At 42.3% G+C, this 18,610-nt stretch overlaps 1 protein-coding gene across 1 annotated transcript; it reads right to left on the bottom strand.

The window, feature by feature from the left end:
• Positions 1 to 14,015: 14,015 nt before the first annotated feature.
• Positions 14,016 to 17,545, bottom strand: MRPL44 (mitochondrial ribosomal protein L44). Its single transcript, XM_036389229.2, has 4 exons — positions 17,367 to 17,545; positions 16,592 to 17,060; positions 15,543 to 15,721; positions 14,016 to 14,349 (listed from the first exon to the last, which is right to left on the bottom strand). Exons 1-4 carry the CDS (start codon positions 17,528 to 17,530, stop codon positions 14,178 to 14,180), a joined length of 984 nt encoding a protein of 327 aa, XP_036245122.1. The 5' UTR covers positions 17,531 to 17,545; the 3' UTR covers positions 14,016 to 14,177.
• Between the last annotated feature and the right edge of the window lie 1,065 nt (positions 17,546 to 18,610).

Genomic DNA, 18,610 nt, shown 5'->3' with positions numbered 1-18,610 from the left:
CGGGCGGAACCTGCGCGACACCTTTATGAGCTCAGCGAGGAGATGGCGGCGGCGGCGGAGCCCTGCGCGCCCGCCGGCTGCAGCGCCCCCTGTCGCGTGGGAGGGCGCACTACACCCCCTCCGTCCCCTCACGCCGCGACCCCGGCCCGGGGCGGCGCCTCCGGCGGGACCGAGTCACCCCGCGTGACCCGGCGGGGCGGGCCTGGGGTCAGTCCTTTGGAGAATCCCGATGGAAAAATATCAATAAAAAGTGTTAGACTTTACTCAGGGGAGGAGGGGATCGCCTTCCCGCTCAGCGGGGTGCTCGGGGCGGGCTGTTCCCCTCACACCGCGGGGTGAGCGCCAGGCAGTCCCCGTCGTCCCTCAGCCCCTCGTGGGCAGTGGGCTCAGGCCGGCTGGGGAGAGCGGGAGGTGCTCCGTGAACGAATGGCCTCGTGCGTCCCCACCCCAGCGCTGCCGGTGTCCCTCTGTGTCCCAAAAGTCTGGAGATTCAATCTCGGAGCCTGGCGAGAGCGGAGGCGCTCCCGGTCCCAGCTCGGGTGCCCGCGGGTCCTGGTGGCGGGGATGGCCCGTGCTGGTGGCCCAGGTTCCGTGAGGATCGTCAGGGCGGATTGCAGCGGATTTGTGGGGAGAGCACCCCGCCGGCGGTTCTGGCTTTCTTGGGACGGAGGTGAGAAATGCACAATTTTCCTTTGGGAATTCGGTGCCCGGCTGGCCGTTGCCCCAGCAGGGGAGAGAGCAGAGCCAGCAGTCACGTACTTCTGGTACCCGAGAGGAAAGCCCAGCCAGCCCCTGATCCACAAAATACGTGTTTGTTCCACACAAAGGTGCCTAACAGTGTGCGAAATCAATGTTAGAAAAGAAAGTAAATGCACTTTCTATTTCAGCGATTTCACCCTAGCAACGCTATGTATGATTAAAATCTTTTAATGTTTAATGACCCAATACAATGTATTTAGGGTCATGTTTTGTGCCCCTGACGTCAGCACACATAGGAGCAAGATCTGATCCACTGTATTTTCCTCATAGTTTAAGTTAAAAAAAATCTAGGACTAGGTGTTCAGCATCAGTAATCTGTCCTTCCTCTTCTGATTCCTCTGGATGTGCTATGTGCTAATTTACATGAGCTGATCAACCAGTTCTAAGTTTTAAACACAGAAGGCAATGCTCTAATTTTTTTCCTAGTATGGATGGCAGGAGCTGTTCAAAGTGAAAAATAAACATCACTAAATAATCACCAATGCTTAAATAGCATTCTTAAGAATAAACAGGAAATATTTCCAGTCTTATAAGGACCAAATTCTCACTGCTTCCTTTAATTTTTCACTTCTCTATGAAATGCTGATATTCTTGTAATTCAGAAAGTTTCATTTATTTTGTCTTTTATGAAACATGCTAGCATTTTACCTTTTCCAATGACCTAAATGACCTAAAGCAGATGACCTAAATTTAGAAAAAAAAAAAAAAATTGAAGGTTAAAAAACAAGTTGTTGTTTTTTTCCTGGAAAATCCTTTGGAGCGCAGTGATTGGCCGCACACCTGCTGCAGCAGAGAGTTGCTACATGCAGCCAGGTTTAGTTTCAACCAGAGTCAAAGGTGGTTTGTAACTGAAGCGGGAGCAAGCAGCTTCCACTGCTCGTGTCACGACTGAACTCACGTCAATGTCACACAGGAACAGCTGCTAATCAAAACGACATCACTGTCATTGACACTGTCATTGTCAGTAAAATGTGGAACTGAGGTCCCAGGGAAAATCCTAGCACTCTTTAAGTCAATCAGAAAGTTCAGTAGGAATCCTGTGGCTCCAGTTTGCTTTGTGAAGAAACAGTCCTGCCATTATTCTGCTGTTTGATAAGCCTTTTGAGCCAAGATAGGCTTACACTAGTGATTAATTACCTATGTTAACATTTATGTGGTTTAGAAACTACTTTTTGTAAATACCAAGCTTCTCCATTCTGTATCTTACAGAGCAAATTTACCCCAGGAAACTACAGAATGAGACTTCAGGGGTGTGTGAGGATACACTGTGTTACAAATGAGATCTGTGGGACTCAGGGTTCTTCAAGAGTCTGTGGGCACACCTGGGGTTCCTACAATCAAGAATCTAAATCTTACCCTCCTGTTTCCCGGAGGAACCTAAGGAATGCAAGGCCCTAAGTATATCTGTGTGTAGCACTCTTGACACATACAGAGCTAAAAACTGGCTGCAGTAACTTCAATCTCTGTTTCACCTCCCCACAAGCAATATTGTGACTTGCACTCCTCTTCCACTGCCGTTTTTTCTGTTTTTTACTGCTCACAGCTAGCATTAATTCCCTCAAAGCAGCTGGTCTGTGTTTTCTCTAAATCACAAAAGGAAAATATCCACAAATAATACACATGAATAAAACCGCTTCTCTTCAGTTTTACTCCTGGATTTTCTTTTTCATTACATTTTTTTCCGTTTCTCTGTGCTAGAACCCGAATTTCCTTTCCTGCAGCTTCTCTGTCCAAATTTGTTCTTCATTCTCTCCTTCTAATGACCAGACTTCTGCAGTTGGAAATATACTGTCCAGCTGTTTATGCCAAAAGTGCTTAATCCCTGCTGCACCTGCTACAGCTTTTAGCATTAAAATTAATTTCTTAACAAGAGGTAAAACAATTATTTTTTATGCTTGCAACATTTCTCTTTACATAAGAAACAGAATTTAATACTCCAGTCGTGGGTAATAATATCTGAAAGATGTTCCTTGGGTAAGCTCTTAAATATGGGCCAATAGGGTATAAATTATAATATACAAACACATAATCTAGTGGATTTATTGTCAAGACCAAAAGAAACAAGACTCTAAGAATGTACATTTGGGAGATGAATAAGACATTCTCTGTTTGCCACTAGGATTGAGGTCAATAATATCCACTTTAAAGCAATTAACCCAGCAGGATAAGTGACGTGAAAATTATCATGCTGAAGGGCTAATGGGCTATTAAATCCATCTTGTTCACCACTGATGGGCACACAGAATTAATCCTGGGATTAGGTACATCGGATCGGGGTAAACTGCTACCTCACTTCATATTTGTATGTGAAGGGTTTCCTGAAAATGCTAGGAGAGAACACAGCCAGAACATTCACTGATGTGCTCTACTCAAGGTTCAGTCCACTGAGCATAAATTAATGTGTCTGTGCCTGGCCTTATTCAAGCAATAGCTTTTTGTTAATGAATAGATACATTTTGGTAAGAGATCAGAACAAGAGAATGTCATAGTAATGGTTATAGAAATCATACTGCCTGTTGACAGTTATTTAAATCTGGACAATTCAATGCAAGAAAATGGTCAGACAAATATGATTGAATTACAACCTTATCTTTACTTGCAATGCCATTTCCCTTGGACATTTCCCACCCACTGCTATGACATTAACACAGTAAGAAAAGGTAAATGATAGAAAGCCCTGCCTTTACCCTTAACAGCTGTGAATAAGAAACTGACCTCACAATAAAGAGAAAGGCACAGTCTCATCAGCTTGGGATTTTTGTAATGAACAAGTTAGTGGTCTGTATTTTTTAATGTCATCTTTTATTTGTGTGAAATACACTAATTCATTTGGAGTAATATGGGGTAGGAGATGGTTTTCAGTCACCATATGATTCTCTTCCTGCTTTTTAGATTGGCCAGTGGTGTTGAAAGGTTATCAATATTTCAGCCTTGCCCCTTTATTTGACACAGTTCTTGAATTTCCATCGTGCCTTAAGTGCACAAGATCATATTCCAGTTTGTAATCACAGACTAGGCAGTGGAAAGAACGTGCCTATGTACAGTTGCAGTGAAGGCAAAATATCTGTCATAGGAATGCATATCTTGTATGCAAGGCAAATGCATTTAATTTTTATGATCATCCTTACAGTACATTTTTAGAGAATGTGCCAATGTTTCTATTACTGCTTTTTGTTTTGTATTGGTTTATCATTAATCTATAAAACCCTGTAGTTGAGTGATGCTTTGTAAGCTGTAACAGAAGTTTTGGTAAAATGATTGTTTCATGCATCCTTTCAGAGGAACATGCCAGAGGAGAGTGGAACCCTTTAAACCACAGAGTACATTCATACTTGATCCTGTTACAGCAATAGAAATACAATGGTGAGTCATATAATATTTTACATTTGCTGGAACATCCCACAGGAATGTTGGCAATGCACAAGGCAGCCCAGAGTCTATGGGTAGAAGAAACAAGTTGTGGAACTGATAGGAACAAAACAACAAGGATGCAAAACCCCCATATTTAGAACACAAATGTGAAAGACAGAACACAATAGTGGTAAGATAGTTCAACTCTTCAATTCCTTTGGTTCTAAATTAGAAGAGGGAGAGACAGAATTTAAACAGACATCTAAACACCAACAGCTTCTGTAGTATTTGGCTACATGAAGTACTGAACCAGGAAATGCTCTCCCAGCTCTCTGAGCAGGAAGAACTTAATTTTCACATTGAAGTTTAAAGACTTAAGTTATTTCTTGACCTATAAATGAGATTTGTATTTAAAGCCCAACATATTTTGAAGTTCAGTTCTTCAGTACCATTTCCACTTGATGATGAGCATTTCCTGCCCGTTTTCTGTAAAACTCCCATGGGAGTGAAGAGAGGCCTTTGTTACTTTCCACTAATGAATCTAAATTATTGATTAGTCAGTCTAATTTGTGGAAACTGCTATTGGTTAGTGCTGCCTTAGATTAGGCAAAAAGAAATAATTTCACACAGATCTTCAGTGAGGGAAAGACTATTAAAATAGGAGAAATGGCATATTCAGCCAGTGTCCTTTTATTTGCCCACACTTTACAAAACTAACATATTCTCCTTCATACTTCCCTAGAATTTTATTTATTTTAATAAACATTACTTGAAGGCTGATTTGGGGAACACTAGAGTAGAATTAACTGTTCTGAACAAACATCTTTCAGTGCTCATGGTAACTCTGATCAGTGTCTAAAACTGGAATCTAGAAAACAGGACCATAACTTTCTAATTCTCTAAGCAACCTGATTATATAAAGAATGGAAAAGCACAAAAATAAAGAAAAAAGGTGCAGAGTCACTGTTTCCAAGACAAGTCATGAAATACCTGTCATGCACTGCATGATCTGAAACACTGAGATTGTAAATCAGTGACTCCAATGGAGCAGTGTTTGAGTCTTGCCTGATAAACAAAGTTTTGTACACTCCACTGCACAAAGCAATGAATATAACAAGTGTCAGAATAGCTAAACATCATGGAAATATCCATTTGGACTCAAAATGGGATGAAAAAGAACAGTATCTTTGACTAAAAAAATGGAGATGGACATAACAAAAGAGGGAAATACAGGAAACACAGCTTTTTGATGTCAGACATTCAACTAGAAGAATACAGAACATAATCTATGTCGTGTGAATATGGGAAAATTAAGTTTTTCAGTCACCCCATTTCTGAAAGAAAATATTTTAGAGGACAACTACAAAAAGAAAACTGATTCTATGAACTGTAATATAATGTTTCTCACTACTGTAATTTTAAAATCTGAGATGCTGTCACCAAGATCTTTTTCCATTAATCTTTGAGAATTTGTCTCATTCAAACTGCAGAGAGAAGGGCTTTATGACTGGTAGCAATACAAGATAAAAGTAAAAGCACCAACAAGATGCACAACAGACAAAAAGATCCTCCAGAGAATGTAGCCCAGGCTCCTGCAGCTGCACTGAGTGGATATGGATAATCCCTGGTAGCTGCAAATACCCTCTTAGGGGAGGTTTTCTGCAGGAGAAGCCTAATCTCAATCCATACATAGGAAAAACAATACTAAATCAGGTAATGGCTTAGCATTTTCTCTCCATGTAATTTTCTTCAGAAGTACACAAACAAACCTTCAAATTGTTGTTTAGAATAACTGGTTTAACAAGAAAAATTAATCCCCTGACACTCAGGCCTCTTGTACCTTCTCCTGTACAGCAAGAGCACCTGCAGTGTCTTGCCTTGAACTCTGTTTAACACTCCAAGCCATACTTGTAGTTATAAACAGCTGTGAAAAAATTAAGATTTCTTTCAAGAATGCATTCTCTGCTGAAGTGGCAATGACAGACATGTCTCCTGGAAACAACGTGTGGGAATTTCAGCTGAGAAGGTTGGTTTTGAAAGCATTTGTCAATTAGAAAAACTCTTTTTTAACCAAGAGACCAAAAGGAAAAATGCTTATCTTCATGTGACTTAACCAAAATGAAAAATAAGCGTTTTTCATTATGTGACTGGAATATTTAATATTTACTAGTTACATGTTTAAATAAATTTTTAAAAATCTGAAAAACAACAGAACAAAACCCCAACAATGAAACAACCACCAGAAACAAATGAATAATCAATGGTATGTTGTGCACAGTAACATTCCATGAACTGGATTTCAGAAATGGGAAAAGAGTAAGTGTTCAGAACATTATCACAGCCTTAACAGAACAAAAACCTTGGTTTGGTTTGTGGGCAGCAAGAGAATTAATAAATACTCTGAAGCAGCACAGTGAATGAAAAATTTAGGATAACAGCAGAAGAAATAGCAGTGTCTTACTGACATAAACAGAGTAATTTTAGAATTACACCCTTGATGTCCAAGAGATTTTATACAAATGGAAAAAAACCTCATCAGCAAGGTCCTCTGGGCTACCATGGATGAGGAAAATTGGTGGGGAGAAGGAACATGACAGTTAATAAATCATCACAAATATGGAAACAAAAATATTACAGAAGCTGTTAGGAAAGCATAGTATTTCTTACAAAGTAGGACTTTTGATCAAATCTCTTGTAATTTTTTGAGTTTCTTACCCTGTTAGTGTAACTTTTTAGATCTCTCTTCTCAGTTTACCCTCACTTTCCTAAACTATCAAGATCCACTTTATGAATACACATAGGTTTCACATCCTGCCTGCTCCTTTTTGCAAGTGGTTGTTTCAGACCCCAGGGCTTTAGGAATAAAGGTCCAGCTTTGCAATTGTTGCAGTTTGATGTATTCATAGCCAGCTTGTAAATACTGCTCTGAAAGCTCCAGGTCCCTGTCCCTCCCTGCACGTCCCTCAGTGGCACAGATATCTGCCCAGCTGCCATGGGGACACGTGCAGGCAGGAGATAGAGGGGATGGAGCAGCTTTGTGCATTGCTGCACTACAGCTTTGCTGATTAGGTGTGTAAACACTCAAAACAGAACCAATTTAAGCAAAGCAACAATTAACAGAGAAAGGTTTCACAGTAATTATTGAAAAGTTTTCATTCATACTGACTTAGGCATTTGCCAGGGTAAACTCATTTTACACTCCTGGACAGAGAACACTGTTCAAACCCACCTGCCAAAAGGCTTAGCACTTCCTGTATTTTCTTATTAGAAACAGTCAGTGAATGTTCAGGGCACTTGTGGTTTGTTTCTTTGCTGCAGCCTCTCAGCATTGCCAGGCAATGCCCACAATTGCCCTCAGTGCTCCAGACAACCAGTGTCATCCCCTTATATAATAAAATCCAAATAACCACTTGTCACAGCTCCTTGCAATAACATCTTCATGTTAAATGATGTATTGTTATGCTTCAAAACTGGAAATTATCTTGAAGCATAAAATTATTCCTTGCAGGTTTCAAAAATTAGCTAGTAAGAGTCAGATAGCTCAGCAGTCTGTACTGTCACTAGCAACAAATTCTTTCTGCAGCAGGGGGAGTTTTTCTCTAAAGGAAAATTTCAAAACTTATTCAAAATTTTATCAAACTTTATTATTTTTGTTGTTATCATTTAATCCCTGATGTTTTTGGTTACTAGGAAATGATGAGTATAGTAGTCCAATCAAGAAAAAAATGTTCAAACTTCTTTTTAAATAGTAGGTTTTTACATATGAGATCAACCAAATTCAGCCTCATCCATGATCATCTCTTAAACACTTGATCTTACAGCTGAGCTTGCAGTGGGCAGTTGAAATAACCAATTAGGTACTAATTGGTTTGAAAGGAGACTTTCAAAGAAATAAACTATGAAATGACCTAATTCTGAAACCTGGGAATAATCAACAGTTTGCCTCTGGTCTAGATTTCCATGAACTTCAGCAGTCTGCCTGCTGGCCATGCAGCACAGAGCCTGAATCAAAGAAACCCTCACAAAGCTCACATGGACATCGTGCCTGCAGTCACAGGACACTGCCAGAGCAGATTCCCAGCAGCTGGGAAAAAAATGTGCAATGCTGTGGGGCTGAAGTGAAACTGGGTGGGTGTGGGCATCTAAGTTCCTTCTAAAGTAATCAGAGCAGCAGTAGAAGCAATAATGAATTGCCATGGGGGGATCTGCTAAGTGTCAATATTAATGTCATCCTTTTTTTTTCCTTCTCCAATTGTTGTCTCATTGCCTGATGGCCACAGGTTGTTGAAAACTGCCTGACTGAAAAGATGCTGAAATAGCATCACATGATATTTGAGGTAGGAATTAAATATTTAACATATATTTTTACTGCAAAAGAAACATGAAAGAAAACTGAACTGTGCTCTGATATTATAAACAGAAAATGACAGGGGAAAAATTCAAATCTAAACCCATCACCTCCCTAGTAATGAAAACCTCATCAAATTATAAAAGTAGCTCTTCCCAAGCTCATTGCCACAGTTGTTGCTCAATCAGAAGGTCTGTATAAAAGAATAGGAAACCTTCTGACACACTTTTAGATTAGGCAACTGTGTTTTTCCTGATGGACTATTATAAACATTTCCACTTCCCATCACTTGAAATTAAAGAGAATAATTTCCATTAACTTTCAACTAGCTCAACTATTGAAGCCTATTTTCAACTATTTTCTCTCTGGACTTTTTTCCTTCTTAAACATTCTCTGATATTGGACTGATTTTCACAAATTGTTTTGTTCTGTTGTCATCCTAAACTCTCATCTTCTTGCCAGTAACTTGGAGAATAAAGCTGTGCTACTGAAATAACCACTAAAGTAACTGGATTTCTTTATTTAACCATCAGAACTTTTAGAGAAATCCTTGCCCTCTGGTGGTGGGAATGCTTCCCCTGGTTAATCCTGCTCTAACATGACTAATTCTGTGACACTTCCTTAGTTTCAACAGTATTTTCTTCATTTTGCAGAACTGCCACTGTGGAGGAGATACTCCACAAGAGTATCAGAATGCTATCTTTGAACTCCAATTACTCAGAATTTTCTCTCATAGGTTTAGGTCTAGTGTAGGCAGTGGAGTTCCACCTGTGTGTTTCCTTCAGGCACAGGAAGGAATGAATCCTTCAGGATTTTTCATTCCACTTGGCTTCATTGTTTGACCTGGCAATATCCCCTGCATTACCTCAGAGATATTCATCCCAAATCTGGATACATCCCCACAAATCTGCTGTCTCAGCATGGCAGTGGGTCTCTCCTCACTTACTACCTGCTATGTGCCACCATTCTCTAGAAATGGTCAAATAAGTGAGAGCAGAACATTTTAAAACTTCCAAACTTCATGACTTCAGAAACTGATATCCTGCACCAGTCATGAGTATTTCATTTCTCCCTTCTCTAAGGTTGAAAAATTGCCAGGAGCACTTCTCCTCCCCACCCAAGTGCACAGTACAGCCTACAAAAAGCCACACACTCACTGGCATTGACAAACTGAAGATTTGATTCAGTACTTGGCTAAATATGTGGGAATCATGAAACTCTGGAACCTCTTGTCAGGAGCAAAGGACTACAGCTCACCATTGTCTGCTGAAACAACTTGCATTAAATAGTGTTAAGTTTCTTTGAAGGCAGATATAAAAATATTGTTTCAGAACTTTTTTTTGCAATTTGCCTATATTTTCAGTATTCAGAAAGGCTACATAAACATTGACCAGGTAATTTAAATTACTACTGAAAAAACCATTCTTAATAGAAATGCCTACTTACTGATGCAATTTATTTTGGTGTCCTATATAAAGTAACAAAATCGGGTACTTTAAACCAAAATGGTGCCTTCAGGACAAAGAGTAGGAAACTAAAATGTCAGGTAACAAGTTATCTGAAAATGTTAGAAATACAAATGTTGCTCTGATTTATTTAAGCATCCCAGAATAAGGGAAAACACAGGACTGCAGAACTATTGAGATGCTCCTTAAAGGGGAGCCCTCAAGCATGTTCAAAACTCAATGAAATTTTAACCTCATTGCAATTAAATGTAAAATTCCTCCAACAACAATAAAATCAAGATTTCTTCTGATAAAGAATATTGGTATAAGAATAAGTGAGCACAACTGGCAATGAACAGTTCCAGAGGTAAAGAATAAATTTTAATTTCCATATCAGAAAAATGAGGTTCTATAATTGTTCCCAGCTGGAGCAACAGGAGCAAAATATTTACTGTGTCCAAAATTAACATGTTTGATTATAAACCTGTAAGTTCAAGAGCACAGTCCCCAGCACCGCTGCCACAGACTGGCAGAAACATTACACTTATTACACAGAAATAGAGAGAGATGATGATGTTTACCTTCTCCCTAGAGCTACCCTTTACTCACAGAAGAGCAGCCTAGTTTTTGTGTGCACCACGAAGAGCTGCATTGCAGTGTGCCTGTGATTTAGGAATCACCAAGTGCCTTCAATAATGCTCTGATTCTGTCACACAGAGCAGCTGTTCCCACTCTGCAGCCTCAAACTACAGCAGGGGCTATTTGCTGACCAACTGGTGAGCACTGGATCTTTAGTTTCTTAGGCAAGCTGAAAAGGGAAAAATGCAAAAAAGTGCAATTACATCTGGGGAATTGATTTAGAAAGAAAAAACCAATCTGTCCTTGTTGAGAAGTGTTTGCTTCTCAACACTAAATGCATCTCTCAATATTAAACTTCAAAGTTCTGATGTAACAGAACCCAGATAGTTCAGAGCCTCTTTAAAGTTGCCACAGCACTCAGTAAAGTTAAGGACAAGGAAAAGTAGGGCTCTTCTTATGTTCCTGTGCTGCATCATCCCCTCCCTCTGCCCTGCAAAACACAATGACATCTTTTGATGTTTTGAATTCTTCATGGCTTTGTATAGCAGCATAACACCAGAGCACCTCGTTTAAATTTTTGATTTGTCATAAAACCCAAGAGATTGTTATAAAAAGTAAAAAATAAATGTTATAAACCAGTAAAAGGTTTAACTTTTCACCAGCAACTTCAAACTCTGAATTAACACAGAGATAACTGTTGAAATGATTGTTTTCATCTCCTGTCTTTAAGTCACAGGAACAATTCACACAAGAATTATTCCTGGACTTTTTTTTTTTTTTTGTTAAAAAAAACATCTGGTTATTGTAACCAGAAGCTCCAGTTGAAAGCAAGGAGCCAGAACTGGGTTCTCAGTCACATCACTGAACTGCTGAGACACAGGAGCAAAGGCACAGAGAAGCAACAGAGCAGCTTCTGTTGCTGAGATCAGAAGCAACTTAACAACAGTGCATGAAAGCACATTAAGAATTTTTTCTCCAATTACTTAGCTGCTACCAATAGAATACAACTTCTCTTACCTTTCTGAAAATAAAATTACTTTTTCAACACTTAAAAAAAAGACAAAGGACGTAGATGACAGAAACAGAGCAATCCAAGACCATTCACACACTGGATTTACCTAACATTTGGAGAAAAAGCAAGTCTAGGTTACTAGTGTTTCCTACTGTTTAGTGAGTTTACAAATGTAATTTTTGTAACAATAGCTCTTCAATGGGTTGCAAGAATAAAATGTCCTGATTCCTTTCTGTCAGTCATTATGGACAGTCTGCTCAATCTGTTGTCTCTCTGAAAGATAAATAAAATGTGACTGTGAAAGGAACAACCACAGAGGGACATAAATGCACTTGTACTCAGCACCAATGCAAGCAGCTCACAAAGCACTTTTCAGACAAAACTGCCATGGAATTTCATGAACAATGTTTCTCAGCTGCCATTTTCACCACACTTTATAGCTAGTGATTTCTGTAGGTCTGACAAATCTTTTAACTGTGCTATGGTTTATGGCTACTGATTCAAAAAACCAGGAAAAAGGTTAGTAACTTGAAGTATATAAATGATCCCACTAGCACAGCTGTAGATCCTGAAAAATATGTTGAGTGTCAGAAATTAAGGCACAGATACCACATAAAATGCTTTTCAGACCTTTAGAAACTTGAAAATGGGACACATTTTCTTATAAAAACTCCTGTTTCAGTCAACACTCCTGTAAAAACCCAGTCCTTTCTTTCCACGTCCCCAAATTGTCTTTTCATTTGGTCTTAATACATTCCCTTCATGTGCCACACAGTAAACTGATTTATCTTGCATCACTCATCTTTTACCAGCACAGTATTCCACTTCTCCTAGGACTTATGCCCACATTCCAAACTATAAAGCCAAAGGAAGCAGATCCTAATTGTTTTTAAAGGTAAACTGAAATTCGCTTCTCCATTTCAAAATACATAAATATGTATATAAAAGCAGTAGGCAACTTGGGCTGTAAAAAATCCTCCTTCACTATCGTCCTTTTAAAATAGGTAAAGAGCAATAACCTCATCCAGAAACTAAAAATAGCATGAGTAATTTTACCATCTTTTCACATTTTGCTCTTATTTCCCTGGAATATAGTGACCTTATTGGCTTTGCTTATGTAAGTGGTAATAGATTGCCTAGCTGGAATTTTTCATTTAACACAAGCAATTTTGTGCATATTTTCTGCTGGGCTGATCTTCCTGCCCTCCTTTTGGCATTCCAGCCCTCCCTGCTGTGCCCTCTCAGCCAGGGGCAGCAGAAGCTCTCGCTGCTCTGCAGCCACAGCCGCGTTCCACACCGGGCAGATACAGGGCACTGAGTGCTGGAGACACCCAGGGTCACACACAGACTCCTCCTGCTCAGAACACCAATAAATCTCTTTCCACTGGCTTGATTCAGCCAGCACTCACTGTCACAGCACACACCTGCCCAGCAGCTGCAGCCAGGACCTTTGGCTGCCAAGTGTCCTTCCCTAAATCCATCTTGTGGGCCAAAGGCAAAGGATGTGTTGCAATGGACAGCACTGTCAAACATGGATCAATGGCCATCAGCCTGATTCTCCCCCTCCTCTAGTGAAGGCACATTCATGTACCTGGTCTCTTCCTGTGCAATGAGTGCTCACAATGGGATAAAGCAGCAAACACTTCTGAACATCCAGCTTCTTGGTCCTACATCCAGCTTCTTCCTTGCAGGGCTCAGACACGTTTGTAATAGATGCTCACTCTTTTTTTTAAGAAAAGTATTCCAAAATAGCTGCAGTTCTCACACATCTGTTGCCCTCTGGTAGACATGCTGAGTTTCTATGACATTTAACAGAAATATCATGCATTTACCTGAATTATTCCTAAGTGTTTTTCCATTCATTTGGAGCTAAAACAGCTACAGATGTTGCAAACAAGACAAACACTAATTTCACTGAATCCAATACTTCTGTCATGGGACTGCTTAAATGAAAGAACATGGACTAAGCAGAAAAAGTACCAAAAAAAAAAAAAAAAGAGAAAAAAAGAAAAATCTTATCTCATAGCCTATAATGAAATCATGTTCTCCAATTTCTTTAGGTTCAGGCCTTCATGATCCTAATTTTCACTATTTCTCATTTTGCAGCAGAGGCATTTTTACAAGTTTTAAAAATCTTTCAGAGCATGCTCCAACAATAGAAACCAATGTGCATGGCAAATAAAATTTGGATGAAAGCAGTGAGACCTCAGAGTTTGAATCCCCAACAGTGTCAGGATCATCATCATACCTGATGCTTTCACAAGGTGAAGGACAAATTAATCCAGATGCAATCCAAAGGCTGACATATGTTATTTCACCTCAGCTTATTAACAATCCTCTCCAAACAATCTCTGAGGAAGCATTCATGAAAGCTGTTTCTGTACAGTGAGACTTTGTCACATCTTATTAAATATCACTAAAGATGGTCTCCTGCGATGCACAGAAAAACTTCTGAGCCAAAAGGCAAAAATTCAGATTAAGGGCACTTCTTTTACATTTAGGAAAATGAGCAAACATTAAACATTGTGCAAAAGGAAAAGACTTTATTTAACACCAAATATGATTCAGAAGTTTCAAGCACTGAAGACCAGAAAAACAAACTGTATTTTGCCTTTCCAAATACACCTATATTCAGCATGGAAGCCATTGATTTTTAAGATACACCAGAAACGTCTTTTAGTATCTAGTTACTGCTGATTGCCTTTTCAGCAGCCAATCCTTGTTTGGGTTTGGAGTAATCCCAAGGTCTCCTGTTCTCTGTGTACCCATAGAGCTTCCGCAGTGCCACTCGTGCAGCCTCCTCCTCTGCAGCCAGCAGTGTTTCACCAGGGCCTTCAGCTAACATCTTCTTATCACTTGGGGAAAAAAACCAAAGTTACAACCATGAAAAACCAAAGTTTCCATCATAAAACCCTGAGTGCTGCTGTGTACTGTCAATAAAACAGACTGGTTTTTCTCCAGTGTCTGTGAACATTGACTTTTATATACACACAACGGAAACATTTCTGTTGGTCTTTCCTGCAAAGGTAAGTAATTGTATATTCAGTAATGGAAACTCAGATCAGAAATGTGTCCATTTCCTGGGAGAACATCACTCTGTTCATTTAGGTTCCTAACACAGCACTGATTCTTTACAGCATTCAATTTGTCAGCCCTGATAAAAAATGTGCAAATTTGTTACTCTGGTTAGCTTAAACAGGAACTGAAGTGCTTTTGTCTTTTCTCCTCCCCTGGTAAGGAAGCATTTCAAACTGCTTCAAAAGGACTGAGAAGCTCTCTCTGTTATGAATTATATGCTCATGTCTGTTTAAAAACCACCTATGCACACAGACTAAATAGGAGCAGTTCATGAAGGGACACCAGGGATTCCTGAAGAGAAACAATTGAAGTTCCTTTCTTTTTTATAAGATACATTTTAGAAGGTACAGAAACCAAAGCAGGGTAAAGCAGAGCAAGTTAAGGTATGTGTTCATCTGCAGCTCCTTTAGGAGAGCAGCAGTGACGTGGATTCTGTCCTGCCCACAGGAGCACTGTCACTGCTGGGCACTGACCACACCTGACACAAATGCACCAGGGACAACTGGCACTTCCTAAGTCCTGCCTGGACACAGACACTCCTATGGCCCAGTTTACAGTGCTCCTGATTTTCAAACTTAAAAGCTTCTCTGGAATTTAATGAATCTCTCTTCCATCTCACTCCCTTGATGTCTCTTTATGCTTGCCTAAGCCCTGGCTACAGCTGTGGCCCTTCCAAAGCTGTGCAGTTAGGCTGTTCCCAAAGTTCCTGTGTCAGGTCACTTGGAACACACCCAGGCTCTTTGGTGCACCCCTGTTTAGCCTCTGGAGCTCTTAGTCAGAGACTGTGTATGTAGCACCACAGCAAGCTATGGCCAATGCTTAAATGGCTCATTTTATATGGAACTTACCATCACGCTTCTTATCTGGAACAACTTGACCAAAAAGCATGAGTAGAAAAGTAAAAACCATCTTCCCTCCTTCCCACTCATCCAATTAAAGTCATTTAACTTTAGATTAATGTTGCACTAACCAGTACAACCCAACGAAGTAGACTGGCAGAACTGTGCTGACTCCCAGCTGCCTGGTAATTCTTGGTTCTGGAGCAGAGATATTCCTCTTGGTCAGTTCTTCCAGCAATAAGCCCATAGGATTTACAACTTCCCAGATCTCAAACAGATCTTTTCCAATCAGCTGGGGAATAAAAAAGTCCTAAACAAGAAAATTTAGAAGTTACAATTAATGGTTTGAGGTTCTGGTGTCTCCTAATGAAAATACAGTATGAAGAGACAATAACTGACAATTAATTGCTGAAATGAATGATAAAACTGCCTCAGTGCCCCATCTCAGTGCTCGTGATTGTAGTGTAGCCACTGACAGACTCGTGCCTGGGGCAAAGTCAGCCCCAGACCCAGAGAAGGGACAGCTCCAGCCTGAGGCAGCAGAGGAGCTGGGGCAATACCCGGGAATGTGCAAACCCACGGGTCCTTCACCTGTTGGGATCACTCTCTTGTCTGTAAGAGCGCCTTGCTCTTACAGACACCTCTCAATGCTCTTGTATCAGGGAAAATCATTTTAACGAACACTTCTCCATTGCAAAAGTAATAATAAGTGAAAAGGATGACTGAAACAACAATAGCTGTTAAAACTACTTTGTCACACTGAATTTCAATCAAACGTTTTTGTATGAAATATCTTCAGGGGCTTGCACTCCTATATGCAAAACCTATGAATTCATGCCTGTTTATATAGAGTGAAGTTTTTTTTAGTTGAAGATATATGAAATCTCACATGGAATAATTTGATAATACAGTGCATGGAATATAATGCTTTCCCTTAGCAACTTTCCGCAAATATTAACATCACCATCATAATCCAGAAGTGTATGATTTCATGTACTTGATCAGCCTTCCTAATGAAAAAGACGCCAACAAAATTCCCAGCCCCCAAAACCCCAGCTGATCACCACCACCACCACCAGATCTCATTGCTAAATTGTCTTGTTACAGGTATTGTCAAACTTCTGCAAACCTCCCTGGATCTCTCCCCATCCAGGTACAAACCAGCATTCATTGAACCTACCCTGACAAACATCCCGGTTCTCTCGGGCCCGCTGCTTTCCAGCAGGGCTCCTATCACAGCGAGGAACGTCCTCTGCAGCACGTCTGGTGGGGCAGGAAAATCCCTGCAGAGCGTCAGGTCCTGTATGGACAGGTTTTGAGCCACATAAGAGACGAGTTCCTGACTGGTCAGAAAATTAACCAGTGCTTCTATGCCCTTCGCAGGTAACTCTGGGTAGGCGCCTTCAAAGCACTGCTCCAGGTAAGCGCGGGCGAAGCGCAGCCCTCGCTCCGCAAGGCCGCTGTTCTCCTGAAGCTGAAGAGCGACCGCGTCCTTGTCCAGCCCCAGCTGCCGGCGCCTCGCCTCCTCGCTTTCGATGTAGCAGGGGTTAACAAACGCAGTCTTGAGAAGGTCCAGGTCGAAGTTTTCCCGCACCCGGTGGCTGAAGGCTTGGATCTCCGCGTGGTAATCCCAGTTGGGCTTCTCGGACCTGCGGGCGCGGAAAGGGAACCAGCTCAGGAATAGAACGCGTTACTCGCCCCGCGCCTTTCGAAAGGGCACAAGAAATGAAATTGAGCTTGAACACCAAACCCAGTATTTAAATATCTGGGGTCAGACACTGTCGGTTCCGCACCCCCGTCTGCCTGCCCCATTCAACCCGGACTATGCCAACCTGCGGAGCTCAACCCATTCTGCTCCAAAGCGTGAGCAGACGGGGCCTAAATGTTCTGATTTTGCCCTTTTTGGGGTCGTCGCACCCCTTCTCCAAGCCCCGCCCGCCTCTCCCGCTGCTCACCGCCGCCGCGGAGGCGCCTGCAGCCGCTGCAGCTCCAGGTACGCCCGAAGCCACCGCTTCTTTTCGGGGGGCGGCGCGGTGCTAAACGCGGTGCTGAGCCCAGTGCCCCGCCCGGCCCCGGCCAGGAGCGGCCGCGCCGCCCGCAGCAGCAGCCGCGCGGCCATGGCGGGTGCGGGCGGCTCCGCCCCGCGGCTTCCGGGCGGAAGCGCTCCCGGCCGGGGCGGGGGAACCGGGAACGGGCTCTGCGGCCCCCGCCGGGCACGCCAGGCCCCGGGGACACGGGCAAGTACAGGAGCGGGGCAGCTGCAGCGCCGGGGCTCCGGCTTGGGCCGCCGGGCTGTTTCAGCTGAGACGCTCAGGCCGCGGCCGCCCCGCGGTGTGCCCGGGGAGCTCGCAGCAGGTCCCGAGGCTGCAGCGCTCGCCCAACGTGCCCCACTCGCGGCCCCTTAGGTGGCGGCGTTTTAAAATATTTTTTTGAGTTCCATTCCCACGTGCAAGACAAAGTCCGGTTTTGTGCACTCAAAAGCAGCTTTATTTTTGACTATCGCCTATACAGTTCTTTGTACATCTCTCAGCCCTCATTTGCACCATCAGAGTTCATACAGTACACCTTCGGTGCAAAGGTCATGGTATAAAACTCATGAAAACGCAGAAAATGTGCAAAGCAGGCCTGGCCCTTTTTATCGTCTTTACTAAAAGACAAAGGCACACGCTTCAACATTCACGGTAAGAAAACATGCACAGCAAACGCCCCGATGTAGTCACGGAACACAGTAAACAAAGCTCAGAAAGAACAAACGCCACAGCCCTGTGGAAGCCAAGGAAGCAGGTAAGGCAGCCTGTACAGCAGCGCAACAGCCACGCACCGAGCCCAGTCTGACTTCACAGCACAGGAAATGGATAAGAGCGGCATTCCTGCAGGCATTTGCAGCACTTGTATGAAAATCCTCAGGCGTTCTCATGCTGCTGCTCCCGGGATCTCCTGTCCTTACCAGGGCACTGTCCCCGGGCCCGTGCGCAGCCCCAGCACCGCCCTGGGTCCCGCTGTGCAGGGGCAGCCCTGGCACTGGACTGGGGCTCTGCGCTGAGGGGGGAGCGAGGACAGCGCTGCAACAGAGCCCGGCTCCTTCTCCTCTGCAGCCGCCGTGCTTCACCAGCTCTTCACCCCGCTGTGCCCCTCTACAGCCCCAAAAGGGTCCGGCACAGGGCTCTGGGTCCAGCTGTGCCGAGGAAGGCTCCCTCTG

Source organism: Molothrus ater, chromosome 10, assembly GCF_012460135.2.
Source record: "Molothrus ater isolate BHLD 08-10-18 breed brown headed cowbird chromosome 10, BPBGC_Mater_1.1, whole genome shotgun sequence".
NCBI lineage: Eukaryota > Metazoa > Chordata > Aves > Passeriformes > Icteridae > Molothrus > Molothrus ater.
This window is presented reverse-complemented; position numbering and strand designations above follow the sequence as displayed.